We start from the raw sequence: 24,861 nt of genomic DNA, 5'->3' as shown, positions 1-24,861 counted from the left end.
CTTCAAGAATTGTGAAGGTGCTAGGCAAAAGTGTTCTGACTTTGATGAAGTCTGTGAAAGAATCGGTGTAATGAGAATAATAGATCAATGACGCAAGCCAGTGACTGTCAGGCCCTTTGGGGTGAAGATTTGCAACCTATATGAGAAGATGGCAGAACACATGAGCAAGAAATTAGAGAGAAGCACTTCTATAGAAAGGAGAGAATCTTCCGTGCCAAATAAATAAATAAATAAATACCCTCAAGGAAACTGGAACACAGCCATGTCGACTGAAAATTCATCGAGTTAAGGAAAGAAAATGATTGCAACAGGCAAATGCTGGGCAAGTTTGAGTCCAAGTCCCAGCCTTTCCCAGATGGTCCTTTTTCTCCACAGAGGACCGAATGTGTCAGGGGATCCCCGGGATCATGAGCCCCCCTCCCCCAGGAAGGAGGAGGGTTAGGCAATAAAGGCTCAAGAATCCAGGGTCACCTGCAAGTTTAACCCCGTTTCCACAACAGCTGGGTCTTGAACACCACAACCACAATAGGACATCTGCATTGTTTTCTCAAGTAAGTGTGATTGACCTCTTCTTAGTTTAGCTACCATTTAATTGATGTACAATTCCTCTTATTGAACTAGATATAGCACTATAATTTTAAGTGTTTTAAAATAAAGATTCATTTTAAAAATCCTATTGTGAAATGTCATGAATAATAAGGTAATAATGGATAAGAGAAACTTGGACATGAAAGTTCATGTCTTGCCTGTGGTTGCCTCCCACCTGCTCTAAATCTGGGACCCTCACCAGTTAGACTCCAGGGGGTAGAGCAGCAGCTGGAAAAGCACATGTCCTGGAATCTAAGAGCTTTGAGAAACGGGGTTATTTGTTTTGGAAATCTTTGGGACTCTTGCATCATCACTTTTTTTTTTTTTCCTGTTCTACTGAATCATTCCCATTAGCAAGCATTCTGCAATACCTCCCGTTAAAAAAAAAAAAAAAAAAAAAAAAAAGTCCTCCCTTGACCCCACATTAACGCCAGTTCCGGCCTGATTTCTCTGCTTCCATTCACAGAAAAATTTAAGTGTGGACTGTACTCACTATCTCTACTTCCCCTCCTTCCTTTTTCATTCCAGTCCTTAGGGTTAGGTTTAGGGTTAAGGTTAGGGTAAAGTATGGAAAGCTGGGTACTTGGAATGGGCTGAGCTGACAGGGTATTTGATAGGCGAGAACTTAAGGAGATCCTGAAAACAGGAACTTAAGGAGATCCTGAAAACAGGACTGGCAATGAGGTTATAGGTGGATTTCTGAGAAATTGGACAGCCCTCGAAGGAGAAAGTGATGCCGCCGCCAGAGGGCGCCCTGCGGGGAGGAGGAGAGGCGGGGCGGGGCCCTGCCAAGGGCTGGGGCGGCGGATAAGCGCCTTTCTGCTCTGGGCTGGGCTTCGGGGCCTCTCTCCTCACTTCCGGTTCCGATTCTAGGTCCAAGCGCTGCACCGTGGCTCCCCGCCGCACCGGGACCGCCGCCTGCCACCCGCCAGAATGCGTTACCTAGCGCCGCGGTCACGGCCGCCGTCACAGGCGCCCGCGGCCCCGCCCCGGGCCCCGCGGCCTCCCTCCCTCTCCGCACCTGCCCGCAAGCTCCCCGGGGCCGCAGGTGCGGACCGCGGCGGGATTCCACGCCCCGCGCGGCCGCCAGCTCTGGGGAGGGAAGGGGCGGCAGATGTCCCAGGTGCGTCCGATGCCCGGAGGCTCCACCTCGGCTCCCGGGGCCCGGGGTCCTCGCCGGGGCGCCTCCTTGGGGTCCCCCTCCAGGCCTGCGGGAGGGGTGGGAGTCGCAGCCTTTGGGGTCCCGCTCTGCAAAAGGCTTCCCTCGTTCGGGATACCCGAAGCCTCAGAAGCACAGCTGCGGATTCTGTTGAATAACGGGTCTCCCCGCTCTTTAGGAGGGCCGTGGGGGGCGCGCCGATCAGCTAAGTTTTCCCCAACAGTTAGGGCTCCATCGGGGGCAAGCATTGGATTTCAGCCTTTGTCCGCGAGGCAGAGGCCTTGTGTGGGCGGACCTGCAAGTGTTCACACTGCTTAGGAACACCTTCCACTCTCTGTTTCCGATGAGGTTTATGTCCTTGGCTGTTATGGATGTGCCCCTGAGGGCCCACAGAGGAAGGAAGGCCCTGGGGCCCCTGCAGCGTTGGGGGGAACAATTTAGCAAAGCTTGTTTCCTGGCTGCCCCGAGGGAGGGTCATTGTGACAGTGACCGGGTCACCCACGGCCAGCTCAAGTGTGCCCTCCGTTTCTCTTCCAGAGTGTGCCTTGTTAGCCAAGAAGCATGCGGGTGGTCCACCACAGGCCCCACTGCTGCAGGCAGCGGGAGGGAGCTAACCAACTGTCAGACACCTACTACTCCAATGAAGTGCACACTCCATTGCAAACACCTGCCCGCCCGACTGCCTCCGAGGACGGGTAAAACACAGACTAGAGAAAACAAAAATGTAAAAGGGTTTTAATATGTTTGTATATGTAAGGGGGGGGGGCACTTAAAATGATGGGCTTTCTGTTTATTACATGATTGGGAAAGCATAACATGACAGTTACCTAAACTTTAAAGTGCTCACATTTGGTAGGAACGTGATAAAAATTAATTCGGTGTGTATTTTAAAAAGGTAGATATTCAAATTCATCCATTGCATTATAAAACACTAGGATGATTGGTTCCTACATTTGAAAATTAATCTGTTTCGAACATTTTTATTCTATAACACAATCTGGTTAAAAATACTCCCAGCATCTTGTTCATAGTTGCACCTTTACCAAATTTCCTGTAACACAATAATTGCAGATTATGATTAAAATTGCATCTATTAAATAATGAGTCACTACCTTGTGTGGGCACTCTACCAAATGCTTTTTATGTAATAACTAGAGATCTGGTGCACGAATTCGTACACCAGTGGGGTCCCTCGGCCTGGCCTGCGGGATCAGGCCAAAACTAGTCTCTGACATCCCCCAAGAGGTCTCGGATTGCAAGAGGGCACAGGCCAGGCCGAGGGACCCCACCAGTGCATGATTGGGGCTGGGGAAGAAACAGGAGATTGGTAGGCCAGGGAGGACAGAGAGGGATCCAGGGCATGCCTGGCCTGTCTGGCTCAGTCCCAATCAGCCCCACCCTACCAGTGGGAACATCTGCCCCTTGGTGGTCAGTGCACATCATAGCTACTAGTCAACCAGTCAATTGTCTGCCCCCTAGTGGTCAGTGCATGTCATAGCGAGCAGTTGAGCAGCCTTAGCATATCATTAGAATATTACTCTTTGGTTGGTTGAACAGACAACCAGACACCTAGCATATTAGGCTTTTATTTATAGGATTCTTTTAATCCTCACAACACTAAAAGATAGCACTGTTACTATTACCATTTTATATATGAAATATTAGGTAAAACAAATTTTCCAAGATCTCAGTGCCAGCATTTCTGTCTTGTGCTTATTTGAATTACTTTGAGGGGGAGGGGAAATTGCACACTTGGATGGTGAAAACTAGCCTGTGTGGTTATTTTATTTCTTTGTTTTGTTTGTTTTTATTTTTTTAATTTCACTCCATTTAGAATTATTTCTTTAACACCTCTTCATTAAGAATGCTTCTGATGGTTAGATTTTCTTCCTACGAGCAAAATTTCCCTCCTTGTAATTTCCATCTCTTGATCCTGGTTCTTCGCTCTGAAGCCATGCAAAATAAGAAAAATCGGTCATCTCCACGATAGCAGCCCTTCAAGAGTATGAAGATTCTTTTGGTCCTCAAAGAGTTCCCTCTGTCAGACTAAACACTGGCTCTCAACAGACTTGACTCTTCTTTCTTCTTCCATCTCAGCTTTCACCATCTTGATCTTGCAGAGATCTGTTCCGGTCTGTAAACATGCTCTTTATATGAAAAGGAAACAGAAGGCTTTTTTCTTCATTATAAAACTAACACATTCCTTATGAATACTTTAGAAATCATGGAAATCCGTTAAGGAAACAAATTTTCCATTGTTTGACAGAAAGAAAAATTATATCCTTCCTTTGTACAGAATACCTCTGTACTTTATCTAGAAATGACCGCTGTTAACATGTTCTCAGCATGTTCTATTTTTTTTTAATTTAAAGATCATATTCAATGTGTTTTTTTGTAAACTATTTTCACTAAATGAAAAGGAATATTGTCACATTTGTGGAAAGAGGGCTCAGCTCCCTTGTACTGAGGTAGTCCTTGCTGTACCTTCTTTTCTACTATTAACCTGATTCCAAAAAGTGGTTGTCAGCTCCAAATTCCTTCTCAGCTCCAAGGGCCATCAGATTAGACAGCGCTTCTTCCCCTGAGGCACGGAGAACCTTTAGCAGATCATGTGTGATCTGGGGATGAGCAGTTGACCCTGGCTCAAAAGCAGCATTGTGAGGTTTTATCCTTGGCCAAAAGGTTTCGGAGTAGGAATTTAGGGCTGCCTAATCTGATTGATTTTTATCCCCTCAAAAATACTCCTCTAAGGCTTTTCACTGATTCCTTCTATCTGAATGATCTTATGGTTGATTTATAATCGACTCCAAAACCCTTTAACTGGATGAAATGTAAGAGAAGCATCTTTGAGAAAGTAATTGCTTTTTGTTAACTAATTATAAAATTAAACACATGTTCCTGGCTTTTAATTACTAAAACTTGCTTTCTCTTTTACTCCATGGACTTCTTTCCTTTCATAGTTCCTAAGTGGGAAAGTCAGGATGATCACATATTCTCAGAACCCCTCCTGTTAACTCCTTCTTAAGATCAGCTGGGCAGCTTACAGAATGAGAAGCTGGCTTTCCTCTCAATGTTGTTATTCGGAACTGCTCTGGAAAATGTCATCAAGAGAACACTGACTGGCCCTAAATGGTTTGGCTCAGTGGATAAGGTATCGACTTGTGGACTCAAGGGTCCCAGGTTCAATTCCAGTTAAAGGCATGTACCTTGGTTATGGGCACATCCCCAGGAGGGGGTGTGCAGGAGGCAGCTGATTGATGAAAATTTAAGAATGATAGGTACAGCTATTAAGAATCACAGATGTCTATATCCTTTTTCCATTCAGTTGACATCTTTTGATCTCTAGCACAAGCATTGCCAAACTCAAAGGCTAAGGGCCAAATAAACAAGGTTTAAGTTTATGTGAGCTGCAAAAAAAAAAAAAAAAAGATAGCTTCAATTTTCATAGAAGTGTAAGTTTATTTTGATAGAGACAAACTGAATACAAAGAGCTGAAATAAATGAGTAATCGTTAACATAAAATAGAACATTTTAATAAAAAGTAATATTTTTTCTTGAACATTAACTTCCCAGACACTGAATAACTGCACAGATTAATCAGCATAACGCAAATAAACCTATTTTTCTTGTTCTCTGAAAGCGAAACATTTCCTGTTGTCCACCCAAACAAGTCAGTACAAGACTAATGATGTGGCAATCAGCTGCTAAAATATTCACTGCTAGTATTAGTGGAGAGAAATGGTGTATGCATGTATGGCATGTAAGGGAAATGAATTCAATATGATTATAGTAATCAGTCATTAATGAATGCTGTAGTTCGTCATTAATAATTATGTATAACAGGATAAAGTAAAAATTAAGTTACAAAATTTTTATTAAAATGTTTCTTATATACCGTTATATTGGCTGGGCCGCAAAACTATTTGTTGTGGGCTGCAAGCGGCCCATGGGCCGCAAGTTTAAATGCGTGCTCTAGCAAGTTGACTAGCTCATTAGGGAGACAAACATATTAATTAAGGAAGTGCCTTGATAATTGCTTCAGATTTCATTATACGTTCCCATTTTGTTTCTGGATTCATTCCATTGCTTTCCGATTACTAAATATTTTTTGACTATTAGCACTCTGCCAACTAAAAATTAAAGTATCTTTGTTCTGAGCTTTCCTTTAATCATGCCTTCCAATAATCACTGCTGGCTAAATTAAGCCTCCTAAGATTGGAATGTAATGTTCAAAATTCTGCAAAGTGACATATTTGTGAATCCACTAAAAACAACTTAATTGTACACTTTAAATGGATGAATTATATGGCATGTGAGTTATAGCTCAATAAAAACTTTTAAAACATGTAAGCATACATGCTACAACTATTGTTGAAAAAAAAGCATAACACACAGATAATCTGGAAGCCCTCAGGAATTTAACCTCATTCCCTCAGCAGTCCAAGGATGCCTAAGTAACCAGTATCTATCATCATCTCCCCAGCACTGAGAATTCTGTAATCTGAAGATATAATCTAAAAACAGTTTTGAAGCTATAGGAATTTTAGTTGTCTGTCTTAGCCATTTGGGCAGCTCTAACCAGCGACCACAGACGAGGTAGCTGGGTAACTCCTAAACAACCAGCATGTGTTTCTCACAGTGTTGGAGGCTGGAAGTCCAGGACCGTGGCACCAGCAGGCTCACGTTCTGGTGAGAGCCTTCTTGCTGGTCACCACTGGCACCCTCTTGCTGCATCTTCACAAGGCGGGAAAGCTAGCAAGCTCTCTGGGTATCTTTTATAAGAATGTTCGTCCCATTCATGAGGGCTTCGCCTTCATGACCTAGCCACCTCCTAGGTGGGGCCTCCTTAATATCACCACATTGGGCATGAGGATTTCAACATAAGAATTTGGGGGGGACACAGACATTCAGACCATGGTATTCCACACTGGAGCTATTTTAAAAGTCTCTCTTTGTTCACAGGTATCAGCAAATGAGGGAGTCGCTCCAACAACAGAGGCATCCATGGGGAGCCGACAAGGAATATGGTGGGATGGTACCCATTTCACTCCCTGAGGAACACAGGCCAAAAGGGGAACCTCCTCTTGCCATGGGCAAGGGACATCAGCACTATGGGTTTGGTGGAGATACCTGGCCAAGGTAAGTAAGCTTCTGCCTTTCACGCAGAGGTGTTTATTACTCATTTTTATTTCTATTGTGAGCCCTTTCTAATTTAAATCTGCCTCCAGACTTATTTCTTGGACTATTTATAAGAAGACACAGATGGAAAAACTAATTATATAATATCTAATTGTGAAGTCAGTAAAAAAAAAAAAAAAAAAAAAAAATCGGTTTTTATGAATGTCTACTGTCCTTAAGAGATGTTCAAGTATTATTATCAGAAATTTTGATTAGTTTAATTCCCTTGCTAATCTCATTTTAAAACTAAATGGGAATATCCTGAGAGTTAATTAAAAACGTTTTTGCTTGAGCAAATAGCTGGCTTTAATGTGTACAGATGTTCTTGAATTTTTGGAACTTTTGATTTTTAATTTGTTTATGAATCTGTAGTTATTAGAATCTATTGGGCATTGTTTTCAGTTATTAAGATATCTCAATAATCATTTATAAATCTTAAAGTCACTCAGCAACTTTATGTAAAACGGGTTAAAACTGAAGAGAAAGCAAAGATAAATCTGAGCAGTAAATATAATGTCACATGAATTATTTGCTAAAAATTATGAAATTTATTAAAAATAAAATCCATCAAACCAAACCTTCACACACAGCTTACTTACTCCCGCTTTCTTTAACAATCTTGGTTACCTAGTTTACCAACAATCTAGCTAACTAGCTTGTTGTTCTAAAGCAGTTAAATTAGGAAAGACAAGTCACAGCTAGAGAGAGAAACAGTAACAACAGGAACATGTGGCGGCCAATGACCGTTTCAAAGCCCAAATAAAGCAATAAAAAGCAGACAAATGAAAATGTGCTCACCTCCCAAAGGGAAGACCCACCGTCTCATCAGTTCCTGCATGCAGCTCCAAGTGTAGGATCTCTCTGTACATTCACTCCTGTCTAGATCAGTCATAATCTTGTCATGATGGTCCGCATGTATGCATTTAATAAACCTATCACCAGCACACCCTATATGAAATAATAAGGAAAAAAGTAAAAATAGGTTAATATATAAAAGTATATATAGGTCACAACAAGCAAGAAAATATGGGCTGTGACTATAATTTGTGTTATAATTTGTGTTATAATTTCCTTCCTCCGCTACCCATTCCAAGTTTCCCTTGCCCTCAGCCAATACGTGAGCTGGTAGTTCATTACCTGGTGGGACAACGCCAGATTCTGTTCCTGAGAGATCTAAGCTCTTAGGGTGAGGCTGCTATAGTATCCCACTAATTCTATGCCTCTGGAAGCAATACTAGGAGGCGTCCAAAGATTATTTATGTCCAGAAAGACTCCTTTCCCCCATTCATTGTATAGCAGCAGTCCTCTTGCCCTTCATGTGAAGGATCAATCATCCCAGCCTGTTTGGTACCGTCCTTTCTTCCCTGTTTTCTCCAGAGTCAAAAGGAACCCCAATTACCACATCATCAGTTCAACTTCAGTTCAATGGGACCACTGTTGTGTTCTCTTGAAGGAAGCACTGCTCTCTTGACCTCTAAACCAGCATAGCCCAAGGGGCTGTGCAGGAAGTAAAATTTAGCTCTCAAGTGTAACAGACAGAAAACAGTCAGAGGCAGCTCCCACTTACACCCTGTGTGTTTTAGGCCAGGCATTCTGTCATTGGGGGAAACTATTGGTCAGTGGCTCAGAGCATGTGCCACTCGAGGACAACACTCAGCCATAACCGAATCTCCCACAGGCTGTTCTACCATCTGCAAATCTGGGAGGATCAGTGCACCTTTTAAATTCAACCCTTGCCTCCTTAGCAGGTGTGGCTAGGTTGGAGCTTCCTCTCATACACTGAAGGGTCATGGGTTCAATTCCTGCTCAGGGCAGTTAGTTGTGGGAGACAACTAATAGATGTTTTCGACTTATAAAAGAAAAATCGTATTTAAAAAATTTTTCCTGCCATCAAGAAAAAAATACATTCTTGTCTATTTTATTTTAATATTTATGTGTTTCTCTCACTTCCTTAGATTTTTAACCCATCAGAAATTATCTTTTTGAGTAGTGTGAAATGCTGTCCAGTTATGGCTGAGTGTTATCCTAAAAAGTGTGGCACGTGCTCTGAACCAATTACCAATAAGTAGTTTCCCCAAAGACAGGGTGCCTGTCTAAAAACTTCCTCTCTACTCTGCTGTGAACCTGGAAAAAAAATCTAAAGGGTCCAATCTCTTTTGACCACCACCCCACCAATCCCAGTCTCCTTCCTGGAGAGAATTGCAGTCACCACTACCCTGCACCTCCTTTCACACTTTAGTTTACAGGATTATATGGGCACCCATTGAAAATATATGGTATTATTTTATATGTGGATACATTTGATATATAATATTAGGTAAGTTAGTTCTTTTTATCTCTATATAATCTAGAGATTATAAATACAGATCAATCTCATTCTTTTTAATTTCTCAGTGTTCCGCAGCATAGATACATCATAGATTACTTAGTCAGTCTCATAATTTTTTTTGCATTAACTATAGGTAATGAATATGTTTGTACAGGCCAGTTTGAGCTCATACACAATTTTAGTAGATAGACCTCAAGTGCTTTATATTCTTTTGGTAGTGGCTAAAAGTACTCCTTTCTCCACACCTTGCCCAACTGAATTATAGTATCAAACTATAATTTTTGCCCATCTAATAAGTATCTTGGTTATTAGAATGCATTTTTCTGATTAGCCATTACATTACATTTCCTTTCTTCTGTTCTTATTTTTTCTCCATTTTTATTGTTTATCTTTTAGCTATAGATTTTATTAGTTCTTTATGTTCTGGATATTAATCCTTTACATACCTTTATTGCAAGTATTTCTTCCAATATATGTTTTGTTTTGTATTTTAAATATGTTTTTATTGATTTTTAGAGAGAGAGGATGGAAGAGGGAAAAAGAGAGAAACATTGCTTGGCTGCCTCCTACATGCCCCCTACCAGGGATGGAGCCTGCAACCCAGGCATGTGCCCTGACAGGGAATTGAACTGGTGACCTCTTGGGGCACACCAGCCAGGGCTCCAATCTGTTTTATTTGAACTTTTTATGCTGTCCTGACTTCAAGTTTTTTGTTTGATATTATTGTATTTCCTTTTGGTTTTTGACTTTTAAAAGAAAAATATTATTTTAAATATTTTTCCTACCACCAAGAAAAAAAATGAATTCTTGTATATTTTATCTTAATAATTGTATTTTGTTCCTAGTTCTTTGGACTTTTAATCCATTTGAAACTACCTTTGTGAGTAGTATGAAATATATTTTTTTCCAAATAGCTATTGAATTTTTCTGCATTGTTTACTGAAAATAAATCATCCTCCACTGATTTAAAATGCCTCTGTTTTGCCCAGTTGGAATGACTCAGTTGTTTGAGCGTCAGCCTGTGTACCTTAAAATTGCTGGTTCAATTCTTGATCAGGGTACATACCTGGTCTGTGGGTTCAATCCCCATTTGGGGCATATATGGAAGGCAAACAATCAATGTTTCTCTCCCTCTCTCTAAGCATGTCCTCAGGTGAAGATTAAACAATAAAATAATAAGATAAAAAGCCACCTTTTCATATACTGATTTTCCTAACACATGGCTATATTAGTCTATTTGCTTTTTGTCTTTTCCTGTTTCACTATTACAATGTGTTAATTTGGAAAAATGTTCAATTTAATTTTTTCTTTCTTTTCAGAAGGCTTCCTGTTGAACAGTTCTATTATTTGACACAGAACAGAAAAAGTGACATCTATGGAAATGATTCTTTGTAAGTTTGGGGTTTCTTAACATTTTCTTACATCTGTACTAGAGGCCTGGTGCACAAATTCATGCACGGGTGGAGGGGTGCCCTCGGCCTGGCGATTGATCGGGGCTGTCTCACCCAGTCCTGATCAGACTGATCTGGGCCCACTGGCTGGGGGGAGGGACCATGGGAGGTTAGCTGTGGAAGCGCACAGACCACCAGGAGCAGCTCTTGCATTGAGCGTCTATTCCTGGTGGTCAGTGCATGTCATAGTTACTGGCCGGTCATCCAGTCAGAATAGTCATTTAGGCTTTAATATAAATAGATTGAATTCATAGATGAAGGAAGAGGGAGGAAGAAATAGACACATAAATGATGAGAATGAACCAATGATTGACTGCCTCTTGCACACGTCCTGCTGGGGAGGGAGCCCGCAATTGGGGCATGTCCCCTGACAGAGAATCAAACCCTGACCTCCTGGTTCTTAGGTCATCACTCAACCACTGAGCCACACCAGCAAGGCCAAATAACATTTTTTAAATGAAAATGACTTATATGAGAAATGCTTAAAAAGAAAAAACAAAAATGGGAACTTTTAGAAAATACAAGTGTTCCTTTTTTTTATAGAGATCATTAATGATAGAAATCAAGACCAAACAAATATCAAAAATAAAACAAATAAACCTAAACCCACTGATTCTGATATTTAAACAAGTGAGAAAAAAATAGGAAATATAGATTATAATGCTCAAAGGGATTTAATTACGCCACTTTGGTCCATGTCCCTGTTTTTTACCTCGTTACTCAATCTGATACAAAAGTTACATTTCTTTAAAGGTTCACAGAAAATGTTAAGTGCCCTCAAAAATTTTAACTGGAATTTTATGAGACATTCATTATGATAATCTACAAATAAGTCTTAATAAGATCATTCCTTAAGATTCCTTAAGTCTCTTTTAGTTAAGGAATAAATAGTAATTATTTTTTACTCTTGGAAATAGTTGGTTGTATACAAGACAAAATCATACTTTTTAATTTCCAAATAAAAATAAAACACTGACAATATTGAAGTAACTGAAAGTACTCTCTCTTCTTTGCCTGTAACAGATTAGGAATCTATTTCTCGGTAAGAAGTTAATATAGAGTTTAGCCACAAGAGGGAGCCAATAAGACATATTTGTGTTAGTAGACCCTGTTTATCCCTTTGGGATTAGTTAATTTTGAAAAGTAGGTAAGAGTATGACTGATTCAGGTCAAGGAATTGGTGTCTCTGAGAATATTTTCTTTTCATCTTCTTTTCTTTTCTTTTTAAAAAAAATATATTTCTATTGATTTCAGAGAGGAAGGGAGAGGGAGAGAAAGATAGAAACATCAGTGATGAGAATCATTGATTGACTACCTCCTGCACATCCCCTACTGGGGATCAAGCCCACAACTTGGGCATGTGCCCTTGACTGAAATCGAAGCTGGGCCCTTCAGTCCCCAGGCCGATGCTCTATCCAGTGAGCCAAACCAGCTAGGGCTCATTCTCTTTATTTTCAAACTTTGAGGATTGTCGTTTAGAAGCTTTCCTTTTTCTTTAAAAAAATGTTTCTGTTTTGAATCAAATCAATTTTAGGCACATACTTGTCCATGTCACCGCTAAATGTGTCACCTGAGAAAAATTTTACATGCTGACTTAATGTTTCACAAATAATAGCCAATCTGCTAACTCTAGATCCCTTCAATTATTATATTCATTGCCCCCTGTTCCCCAACTCAACCAGAAGTATAACCAGAAGACAAGACATGTTTGTTTGTTTTTTAAGTTCCAAACCCACAAACTTAGAGTCCAGATAAAGAAGGGCATAAACATGTTATAGTTCATATGAATCATGTGTTTATAATCTAGACTAATAAAATTATATGGCTAATATACCATTTCCTAAACAGAAAAACATAAAAAATTAAGAGTATACTCAACTTTACTGATCTTTACTATTGACTGACTAACATTCTGTTCATTTTTCACACCTGCAATATTTAGAAATGTTGGCATAGTTTAAAACTAACTGCTGGAACCCACTGAGAGTAGATGACAATCCTGGCCTAGTGTGAACTTTGTTCCTGGGCTGCCATATCACTTCTTGGTATGCAGGGCTCAGCATATTTAGTAAATACACAAACTTCAAATGAACTGATTCAGAGAAGGCGGACCTCCAGTACCTTGTTCAGTTTTGTTCTAGCCTCTCTGTCAGTGGAGAGATCAGCAGTCCTGGGCAAAAGGACAAAGCATACACAGAACTGAGTCACACTCAGGGCACTTCAGGTCATGGAATTGCACCACATGCATGGTGGCAGGCTGCCTGAGAGAGAGCACTTGCTCCCGCTTGACTGTGAGGGTGAATGTCAATAAGAACGAGAGCTCTGTTATCATTACAAGCATCAATCCTACCTGTACTGCAAATAAGAAATGCGCAACGGGTGTTTAATAGGACTGAAATTAGAGTAATCAGAATGGTAAAAAATTGATTAATAGACAACTGAGATAGGATAACATCATATGTCTCTGGTCAGCTATTCATTGTTCCAGAAAGTCAATCAAGATATTATAAAGTCAATATTACAATATATAAAAGACACTGTAGCTGGAAAATTGGATACTTCCGCCATAACCGGTTTGGCTCAGTGGATAGAGCATCGGCCTGCAGACTCAAGGGTCCCAGGTTCGATTCCAGTCAAGGGCATGTACCTAGGTTGTGGGCACATCCCCAGTAGGAGTATGCAGGAGGCAGCTGATTGATGTTTCTCTCTAGTCGATGTTTCTAACTCTCCCTTTCTGTAAAAAAGTCAATAAAATATATTTTTTTTCTTAAAATAAATTTGGATACTTCTTTATTCTTAAGCAAGTTTTTAATAGAAATATAAGCTTTAAAGCGTCCTTAATATAACTTAGGATTTGTTTCCTGTTTTTATTCTAGGTTGCCCAAACCACCTAATTCAGCAGTAGGGTAAGTATACACTTATTTTTCCCTTCTCTATTCTTTTGTTTTTCTTAATGTATTGATTCTAGAGAGAGAAACATTAATTTCTTGTTCCACTTACTTATGCACTCATTGGTTGCTTCTTGTATGTGCCCTGCCCAGACATCAAACCTGCAACCCTGGCATATTGGATGATGCTCTAACCATTTGAGATACCCAGCCAGGACCTTCTCTATTCTAATCAAGGAAAAAGAGTATTGGTCTTAGGAGTAGGTACCATATGTCTTAGTGTGGGGACAAATGAGACTTTTCATGAATGTGGGAGAGACTGATACAAGCCCAAAGTTTGAGTATCATTGACTTCCCCCAATTATATGCCTGCTAGTCTTTTTTTTAAAACTAACTTTTTTCAGTATAGTTTTATATTTACAAAATGATTGGGAAACAGTAGAGAGAGTTCCTATATACCTCATACCCAGTTTTTCCTGTTATTGCATCTTACATTAGTATGGTCCATTTGTCACAATGAATGAGCCAAATATCAATGCATTACTATTAACTAAAGTCCATACTTCAGCCCTAACCGGTTTGGTTTAGTGGATAGAGCTTCGGCCTGTGGACTGAAGGGTCCTGGTTCGATTCCGGTCAAGAGCATGTACCTTGGTTATGGGCACATCCCCAGTGGGAAGGTGCAGAAGGCAACTGACCGATATTTCTGACTCTCTGTCCCTCTCCCTTCCTCTATGTAAAAAACCAATAAAATATAAAAATAAAATAAAAAATAAAGTCCATACTTTACTCAGATTTCCTCAATTTCCCCCCTAATGTTTTTTTTGTGTTTCAGTAACCTTTATAAATAATTTAACATAACCAGGAACATAATGTTTTCTGCATAATATTTTATTCCTTAGAGCAGTGTTTCACAAAGTGTGGTATGCTTACCCCCAGGGGTACGGGAAGAGTTTGGTGGGGGTACGCGTTGCACCGGAGTTTGGTGGGGATAGGCACTGCACTGTGCTTAGCTGCACCTAATTCTCCGTTCTCATGAGTACGAGGGGTACTCTGCGTTACAAAAATTATAGAAGGGGTACACATATGTCAAAAGTTTGGGAAACACTGCCTTATAGGAATAAAAATACATTCTGGTCATTTAATACTGTTGTATTCAAAACCTGAGTGGGATAAAACCTGAAAATTTAGTAGCAGGTATAATTTTGCAATATTTTTTTTTTTAACAAATATAACCTTTGCAATATATTGAATGAAATCTCATAACATACATAGACTCGCAGCACACAGAGTCCATAACATCTTCCTAAATTATTATGAGATACAACTTAATACTATTTGCTAGGAAATATACATTTCTGGACTCTAAAGAGGAAAAAATTTCTGCCCTGCCTTCCTAACTCCCACCTTTTACCCCTTCTTTATGCAGCCAAAATCCTAGCCACAAGTAAAACCAGAAGATTCCGAGAACTACACACACATTTTGCAAATTTACTTCCTATCAAGGAGACCACTCCCCAGAAATGGCTTATGGAATTCTTGTAGTTCTTTTGTTGTAATTTTACATGTTCTTGGCCCTTAAAACTTACTTTCTAAAGTAGGGGTGTCGAACTCAATCAGAGAAGGGGCCAAAATCTAAAATCCAGCCTAAATCGCGGGCCGAATGGTTTACTGAACAGTCATAAACTGACAATGTCATAAACTGACAGCGAGTGCAGTGATGACAGCGCGGTGCGGGCCACATTGCAAGGCCTGGCGGGCTGGATTTGGCCCGCGGGCCTTGTGTTTGACACATGTGTTCTAAAGTAATGAGTAATCTCTACTTTTTTAAAAGTAAATTTGTATCGATTTCAGAGAGGAAGGGAGAGTTAGCTAGAAACACCATTGATGAGAGAGAATATCAGCTGCCTCCTGCAAGCCCCACCCTGGGGATCAAGCCCACCACCTGGGCGCCTGTCCCGACCAGGAATTGAACCATGATCTCCTGGTTCATAGGTCGACATCTAATCACTATGCTACACCAGCCAGGCAGGACATGGGCTTTGTACTAGACCACAGTAAACTACATCCTTTCCTGACTCAAGTAGATTGGACACTCTCCGTGAGCATGGATGTGGCATTCCTACTTTACTCCCACAGTTTGCTCCAATTATAAATGCTTACTTATTTTCAAGTAGATTGTAGAGAGGAAATTAATTTAAGGGGAATGGTTTACTATGGAATCCACTGAATTTGACACTGGAAATATTTATTTATAACAAAAGTATAGTAAATAAAATGAAAGAGTCAATATGCTTCATTGAAAGAGCAGTTACTAAACTAATTGTCATGACTCTGAGGAATGTCAGTCATTTGGAATTTAAGAATGCTCTGATTCTCTTCCCATATCATTCAAGTTGACAACCTTGTGCCCTGTGTAGTAGTTGATGTGGCACTTTTTAAGCAAAGTAAGTAAATTGGATAAGTTTTAATGATCAGCAATAAAATAATGCTATACCCAATTCAAAAATATGTTCAGGTGAGAGAGTTTGTGACAAGGGCAAGAAAACCAAATCCCTTTACAAACAAACAAACAAAAAAAGAGCTGACTGGCCTCATAAATGACTTGCCTGGAGTTCAGATTTTTTGTCTTACAAATATTTGATTGATTGACTGACTGACTTGAGGGAAAGAGAGAGAGAGAAACATCGGTTCATTGTTCCACCTATTTATGCAACCACTGGTTGATTCTCATACGTGCTCTGACTCGGGATTGAACCTGCAAGCTTGGGTTTAGTACAGTACCTTCATAAAGAAGGGCTCCAATAAATATTGGCGATTAATTTTTTAAAACTGCACTTCTGTTTTGTTTTGTTGGCTCAACTAAATCTCAGTGAAATCTACTCCCCGTACCCAGTTGAACATCCCTACCACACACACACCTGTCGAGGTGCCATGTTCCCAACCTTTACGTCACCTAAGGATCGCTACACTGGCATTAACGCCCGAAGCCACCAGCCATTTCCTCCCACTGTGCCAACGAAGCCTTATGATACACTGATTTTGAAGACAAAAGGTAAAATGTAATTTAAAATCAGAACAGTACTAATTTTTCTTATATTTTGAGTTTATCCAATAATAAAATTAAAGAAAGTAGGGCAAAGGACTCAAATCACAAAAGCGTGACCATCAGAAAGTTATTCTCAAGATAGGTCAAGTACAATTCCCCCTCCTACCACTGGGAGCACTATGACTAGAGAGTCATTCTCAGTCTGCGTGGCCCTTACCGGGAAGGAGGTTAAGAAGTCAAAGCAAGCTATAACTATATAGCTAAAATGTGCACCTGCATTTCTCTCTACCTCATATTGTCTTGTTTCTATTTACTGCATCCATAAATCCCATGAATTAGAAGATTGTTCTTATATATTCAGAATAACAGTGCTTGCCCTGAAAATTCCAGGTAATCCTTACAGACATGAACTGGTTGATGTTCCCATGGATTCAAAGAAGAAAGCCTTGATTTGGCCAGGTCAGGGTGTGTATTATGATGTAAGTATTTTTAATGTGTGATTAAAACAAAAGTAAAAAATGTTTTTATTCTTTATGTTTCTATGAGTCCAAAAGATAGAATATTTTTATATTCTATCTGGGTGAAAATTTTGAGATTTTGACTAGGATTCACATTTTTTGTTGTTTTCTTAGCTGATTTCAGATAGCTTGGGCAGTTATGTAACATTTCTACAATTATCAAAATAAGGTTCCACCTAAAAGAAGGTGGAAGAGGACTGTATTTCACTTACTGTGTGTCCCCCAACTCTATTCTTATGATTTAAACTATATTAAGTAACTCCAAATATGCATAGAGTAAATGAGGGATTTTCAGCAAAATTTGCAATTGACTGTCCAAACCATTATATTTGTGAAGAATCAAAAACAAAATAGCCCTAGCCGGTTTTGCTCAGTGGATAGAGCACCAGCCTGAGGACTGAAGGGTCCCAGGTTTGATTCCAGTCAAGCACACATGCCCAGGTTGTGGGCTCAGCCTCCAATAGGGGGTGTGCAGGAGGCAGCCAATTGACGATTCTCTCTGGTTATTGATGTTTCTCTCTCTCTCTCTCTCTCTCTCTCTCTCTCTCTCTCTCTATCTATCTCCCTCTCTGAAATCAATAAAAATATTTTTAAAAAATAAAAATAATAGCCACTGTTTATTGTGAATCAGCTCTTATTCTACTACATGACATTAATTATAATTATCTTTTATGTTCATATTCTAGTTTCCTAAAGGTGTTGAGAAAAACAAGCCAGTATTCTACCCCAAACCTCCTAAAACCTTTGCTCCTAACACTTCTTTAAATCCATGGGATTCTGTTAACTCTGAAAAAGAGGCCAACATACAAAGAAATATTGAGCGGTCCCACTGGATCAATTCATACAATCGTGATTTCACAGGTATGAGTTCACTTAATACAAGTAAAACGAACATAATTAGATCGTGAACAAATGCTGATAAAAGCTTTCATCTAATAGGCCCCCCTGTTTCTTAATCTAAAGAACCAATAGAAATTAAGATGGGTGGTAAGTTTCTCTTAGCAGGTAACTGGGGTTTAAAGTTGGTTTTCATTTTATTGTTCTAATTATACTAATGGCCCAGTGCACGAAATTCATGCACAGGGTGGGGTTCCCTCAGCCCAGCCTGCACCTTCTCCAATTGGGGACTCCTTAAGGGATGTCCAACCAGCAGTCAGACATCCCTCTCACAATCTGGGACCACTGGTTCCTAACCGCTCGCCTGCCTGCCTGCCTGCCTGATTGCCCCTTACTGCCTTTCCCTGCTGGGCTGATCTCACCCACAGCTGCCTTCCCCTGATTGCCCCCAACTGCCAGCCTGATTGCCCCCAACTGCCTCTGCCTGCCTGATCACCCGTACCTGCCCTCCCCTGCTGGCCTGATCTCGCCCCCAACTGCCTCTGCCTCAGCCTCTCCATCATGGCTTTGTCCAGAAGGAAGTCAGACATCCGGAAGATGGCTGGTCAACCCAGGCTAATTAGCATATTACCCTTTTATTAGTATAAATTAATAGTATGGATAGATTATATAGGATAGCATTGTTTAAATTGGGGGGGAAAGCCTTTCTTAGCAGGAGGAGATGCTCATGGCAGACAAAAATACATAATCCCTATATCTGGACTGATAACCATATGCACTGTACTGCCAAACCAGTCATTAAAAAATTGAATCACTTTCTTATACCAAACAGCTGTTGCCCTTAAAACCCCTCCTCAGCCCCCACCTTAGGTTCTGCCTTCGCAGTTCACCCAGATTAGGTTCTGACTGGTCTGTTTCTATGCCAGTCAGCATCAGAAGTTCCAACTCCTAAGCAGCCATAGGCTCCTCACAGTTCACCCAGATTTGGTTCTGATTGGTCAGTTTCTATGCCAGTCAGTATCTCTGGGCCTGATTAGAGAGGCAAGGGCTGATCAACAGCTGCCACGGAGGCTACGGATCAGACCCTGCTTCTCTCTCCAGGCCTCTCTCTGGACCTGATCCTCAATGCTGGGTCACTGTGCCCGCAGCAATGGCAGTCAGTGCTGGGTCACCACGGTAACCCAGCACTGACTGCAGGACGGACTTCCGGTCAGCCCAGCCTTTGATTGTTTTGGCTGTTACAGACCCTGTTTTTATATATTAGGATTACAAAGGGGAATGGGTGAGTTTTTCTCTAAAAGGTCATTTAATGCCATTTTCATTTAACAAAATAATAAGACATGATGTTTCTATTAAGGTCTGGGGCCCATGAACCCCCTTGAACTGGATGATTACGATGAAAAGGCCATGGCAGAGTTAACTGGACAGGCAGGATTTGACCCAGAACCTGTAAGTAATTGTAGTAAACTCTCAGTTATTTGGGGGAAAGTATCCACATGTTGGACTTTTTCTTACTTTGCCCACTTCTTGCTTTTTGAATATTGGTGACTAAACTAGAAAAAGGACATTTTAACTCATTTTAGAAGTTAATTCTGAATTGATCTGCACTGGCTTGAATACCTTTCTTTGCTCTTATGAAGAACATTTCTTCACAGAATGGTTGTTTTCTTAAAAAACATTTTATACTGTTACTGTTGCTAAAATTTACAATGGCATTGTTTTACAAACGCTTACCTAGTAATTTAATGAAATTCTTAAATTCTGTGAATCTTTGCATATTTGTGTATCTTGTAAATCATCACTGCTTTTGAAGAGATAAAGGCTTCTTTCTGATATCCACAATGATTGAATGTTGGCTGAATTACAATCAAAAGCCAGTAAATTCTCTGTAAATATCAGAGATTTGTTAATTATGTGAAATGACCTGAAAGAAATGATCAAGTCCTTTATGATTATGTAAATGAAATAAAAGGGCCTAACAGTATTCATTTATTGTTAGGCCGTTTTTTATCTTTTAACGGCCTAAATTTTATCTTTTAAGACAGTGTTTCTCAACCTTTCTAATGCCGCAACTCTTTAATACAGTTAGTTCCTCATGTTGTGGTGACCCCCAACCATAAAATTATTTTCGTTGCTACTTCATAACAGTAATTTTGCTAATGTTAGTGAATCGTAATGTAAATATCTGTGTTTTCTGATGGTCTTAGGCAACCCTCCTAGCAGTTCTCAACCTGTGGGAACATGTAAAAAAATAATTTTTTTTAAAAAGATGAGATACATCTACTTTTGTTAAGTGTGTTCAGCAGCTGTCCAGACTTCCACAGATTTACCCTGAGGAAGCAGTTTTATCATTTTTGCTTAGAAATATACACACAGTTGTACAAAGAATGTCTATCAAGAATATTACATGCAAAATTATTGCGCAAGTAAAACACCACCTACATTTTTATTAATAGCAAGATAAAATATGCCTAAAATAGTTGGAATTTTCAATGAATCTTGCTGATTTCTAACTAAAACATAAATAACAGACTTTAGGAAAGCATGGGCTAGTGGTAATAAATATGTGTATAAATATTGTGCTGTAGTAGAATAAAATAATGGTATTAAATACTGCCTCTTCATACAGGAATATGATAAACTTTATACTTTTTAAAAAATATTTTATTGATTTCAGAAAGGAAGGGGGAGAGAGATAAAAATATCAATGATGAGAGATAATCATTGATCAGCTGCCTCCTACACGCCCCCCACTGGGGATCGAGCCCACAACCTGGGCATGTGCCCTTGACCGGAAATCAAACTCAGGACCCTCCCTTCAGTCTACAGGCTACCACTCTACCCACTGAGCCAAACCATCTAGGGCTATACTTTTTCTTTATGATAAATTTAATAAAGCATTTCAAAGAGTTAGGATTTTGAGGGTTTTTTCTCTTTTTTATAGTATCTACTCAAACCTGATTAAAGGTTGTAACAGATTTGTTACAAATAATATGGAAATTCTTCCAACTATGAACAGAGTAGGTCCCAAAAGTATGTTCCTAAATCCATTTTTCCCCCCAAGTATGTTCCTAAGCCCATTTTTTTTTTTACTATCTTACCATTCTCATTCTTATCTCTGCTTTCTTATTCCATTGTCATCATATATCCATTCTTTTTTAGATTTTTTTCTTCAATATACACTGAGTGGCCAGATTATTATGATCTCTGAACGCATAATAATCTGGCCACTTAGTGTATATCCTATATAATAAAAGGCTAATATGCAAATTGTCCCCTCGACCAGGAGATCAACCAGCTGGCAGACCGGCCAACCACCCATGTCCCCTCTCCCTGGCCAGACTGACTGGATCCCACCCATGCACAAATTCATATACTTGACTTGTAATATATATATGTATGTGTACACACACACACACACACACACACACACACATATATATATACACACACACATACATAGACATATTGAATGGCCAGATTATTATGCATTCAGAGATCATAATAATCTGACCACTCAGTGTATAAAAATGTTCAAACACACAGAAAAGTTTAAAGTTTTACAGTTAATATGCATATGCCCATCTCCTAGATTCTACCATGAGCATTTTACTATACTTATCACATAATCCATCTTTCCATTCCTCCACCCATCCTTATTATTTTTATACACAGAGTAAATTGAAGACAGTAACATTCAGCATATATGTCATTAACCACAGTTCAATTTGTTTGCAGTTTTTTTCTTTTAAGGTAAAATGTACATTCAAATGCACAAATCTTAAGTATACACTCAATGAGTTTTGACAAATGTGTACATCTTTGTAACTCAAACCTCTAGCAATATATTGAAAATTAACTCAAAAAGCTCCCAACTCCTCCTCTCCTTCCTCCTGCCCCCCCCAAAGACATATAACTATTAATCAACCTTTTAATACACTCACTACTTTTGCAGTTACAGACATGACTGAGTTCACAATATTTATAAAACATCTTAAAAAACAGGAACAGATATGCAAATTCCTCTCAGACCAGTATCTCCACAAACATGGCACATCACTAGCCTCAGCATCACTGAGATGTTAGTTGAAAAAGCAGATTCCTGAATCATAATCTCAGAGGATCAAGTTTCAGAATCTCATTTTCTTCCAGCTCCAAAGCTAATCCTGATTCAACCAAGGTTTAAGAACCCTTGCCTTGGCCTAATAAATAAGGCCAATAACAGGGATTTAAATAACTGCCCATAACGGGCAGTTTTGTTCCAATGATTCTTTTACATCTTTGAAAGTTTGAAAGCAAAGAGTTCCTACATAGAGGAATTTCTGTATGGCCAAGTAAAAATACACCCTTTCCATATTAATAAAAACTGTAGAGGAGGAAAACGTGATTTTTGGACCCAAATTTCAATATCTTTAATATAAAAAACAGTCAAATGTGTACTCCTGCACCCATCTGTGTTTACTCAGACAATGGAAATGGGTATGATTTTTGACTGGCCATTTATGGCAATATCCTTTACAATGCCAGGTTTATTAATTAATCACTTTTCTCCTTTTTATCCCACCGCTACAGTCAGAAAAATTCCATCCTGCCCTGAAACCCGCCAGACCCTTGGATGGACGAGTAGCTCGACTGATTCATAACCAGCGTCCTCTGGAGCCTGCTGTTCAGCAGAAACCACCTGCCTGCCCTGATTGTACCCCTAGAGTTTTGTGTAATTTCCATACCTTCATACCCGGTTCTTCAGAAATTATGGCACTTCGTGATAACACGCTAGCAGGAATGATCCATAAATACAAGGAAATTGAAGACAAGATTAAGGAAGAACAACGTTTGTTATCTACCTTTGCATACCCACCTAGTTACCCAACGAAAGATGTGACTAACATTCATGACACACTACCATTTCCAAAAATTACAGACACTAAAAAGACAGAAGATTTGTACCGGAGACAGCTGCCATTAAAACCCCAACCTCAACCTGTACCTTGCTGCCACCCCAACCACTACATTGAATATGAACATTTTAAATCTGCCTTATTTGACCGGTATGCTATTTGTCAAAACCCTGTTAACCTTAGTACGCCTAGTATTGTACAAAATAAACCAGACTCAGAAGCTGTTGATCTAAATTGTTTTTTAAGGAAGCCAGAAGAACAGTTGACCTTCAACACAGAAAACGATGAAGAAACAAAATCTCTTCTGGGTTGGATGCCTAAAGTTGGAGCGCCCAAGACTCCGACCAACCTGCTTGAGCTTAAGAACTCTTTTTCAAAATCCAGTGCACAAAAACGTTTCCATAAATCACTTCTAGAAGACCATAAAGACCTTAGGGATAAGGTGCATTCAGGGAGGAAACACCAATTCTATGACCATAATTCCTATTATTTCTACAATTGAGATATTCATCTTTCCCTTCAAAACACAGCTTCTTGCAAGAAAAGAAAATAGAATTTCTTCCTTGTTGCTGGTTATAGAGGAGCCATCATGACCTTGCTAATGAGGTTTGTTTTCAGGAATTTAAGTTTGGATCTGGTCAGAGGAACCCAGAAAAGGTGACGTTTTGACTTCTTGAAAAGTTTAACAATTTGGCAATAAAACATTAGAATCAGAAAAACTTATAGTCTTTAATCTCATTTCCAAATGATATTCCAAGTAAGTTCCCAAAATCATGAAAACAATGTGTATGGCAAAGTTTACATTACTGTTTTAAAAAAAAATGAATATCTGGGGGGGGGAAAACGCTCAAATGTCTAATAATTGACAGATTTCTATATAAATTATATTACCCTAATAAAATAAATATGTGAATTCTATCCCTTTATGTAAATGTTTGTACAAAATAACATTAGGTACAAAAGATAAAACTCAAATGCCCTGTCAATTGAGGGATAAACAACTCTTCAAACTACATTCCTTCATAAAGTAAGTATGCAGGAATGTTCTTTTATGTAAACGTGAACAAAATGTCAGTAGAAAAAATGAAACCTGAAATGCTCTGCATGCATGCACTCTAAGCTACATGTTTGTTTGTTTTTTTTTCCTTTATGCCTGTAGTAGAGAAACATAACCATTTTTTGAATACAGGGGGGGAAATGATTCTATTGTGAAGACCTGGCAATGGCTTTAATTAATAACTGGTGAGTTGTTATTCTGATAAGAAAGAATGGTGTCTGAGTCCATTTGGCCTGCTAGATAACAAAATATCACATACTAGGAGGCTTATAAACAAACTTATTTCTCAGTTGTGATGGCTGGAAGTCCAAGGTGGTGGTGCTGGCAGATCTGGTGTCTGGTGAGGTTCTCACTGTATCCTCACAGGGTAGAAGGGTGAGGGTCTCTCTGGAGCCTCTTTAATAAGGGCACTAGTCCCCTTCATGAGGGCTCTGCCTTCGGGACTCATCACTCCCAAGGCCCCATCCTCATGTCAATATATGAATTTTAGGGTACACAAACATATAGACCATAACAAATGGCTTGATATCAATTAAGGCAAATCTTATCATTTTTACACTGGGACCGGTTTGGCTCAGTGGATAGAGCGTCGGCCTGCGGACTGAAGGGTCCCGGGTTCGATTCCAGTCAAGGGCATGTACTGTGGTTGCGGGCACGTCCCCAGTGGGGAGTGTGCAGGAGGCAGCTGGTCGATGATTCTCTCTCATCGATGTTTCTAACTCTCTATCCCTCTCTCTTCCTCTCTGTGAAAAATCAATAAAAATATATTAAAAAAAAAAAAAAAATCTTATCATTTTTGGAAGGTGTCTGTCTTCACAAGAGTTAAACTACCCCAAATGCAGATAAATTTATTTAATGTGCTAAGAGGTACATTTTAGACAGTTTATTATGGAAGGTTCATAAGGAATT

At 39.6% G+C, this 24,861-nt stretch overlaps 1 protein-coding gene across 3 annotated transcripts; it reads left to right on the top strand.

The window, feature by feature from the left end:
- The first annotated feature begins 1,390 nt into the window (after positions 1-1,390).
- SPMIP4 (sperm microtubule inner protein 4) lies at positions 1,391-23,597 on the top strand. 3 transcript variants are annotated; one of them, XM_084896366.1, is made up of 10 exons: positions 1,391-1,711; positions 2,285-2,442; positions 6,710-6,886; positions 10,577-10,645; positions 13,582-13,611; positions 16,467-16,648; positions 17,033-17,121; positions 17,847-18,021; positions 19,355-19,446; positions 22,570-23,597. In XM_084896366.1, the coding sequence occupies exons 2-10, from the start codon at positions 2,309-2,311 to the stop codon at positions 23,395-23,397; spliced, it is 1,776 nt and encodes a 591-aa protein (XP_084752492.1). In that variant the 5' UTR covers positions 1,391-1,711; positions 2,285-2,308; the 3' UTR covers positions 23,398-23,597. The 3 variants fall into 3 exon arrangements, with proteins under 3 accessions (XP_084752492.1, XP_084752490.1, XP_084752491.1); XM_084896364.1 differs by having other exon boundaries at positions 1,460-1,711; positions 10,574-10,645; XM_084896365.1 differs by having other exon boundaries at positions 1,486-1,636; positions 10,574-10,645.
- Positions 23,598-24,861: the final 1,264 nt, after the last annotated feature.

This window comes from Pipistrellus hanaki (genome assembly GCF_964339955.1).
Source record: "Pipistrellus hanaki genome assembly, chromosome: 10".
NCBI classification, from domain to species: Eukaryota; Metazoa; Chordata; class Mammalia; order Chiroptera; family Vespertilionidae; genus Pipistrellus; species Pipistrellus hanaki.
This window is presented reverse-complemented; position numbering and strand designations above follow the sequence as displayed.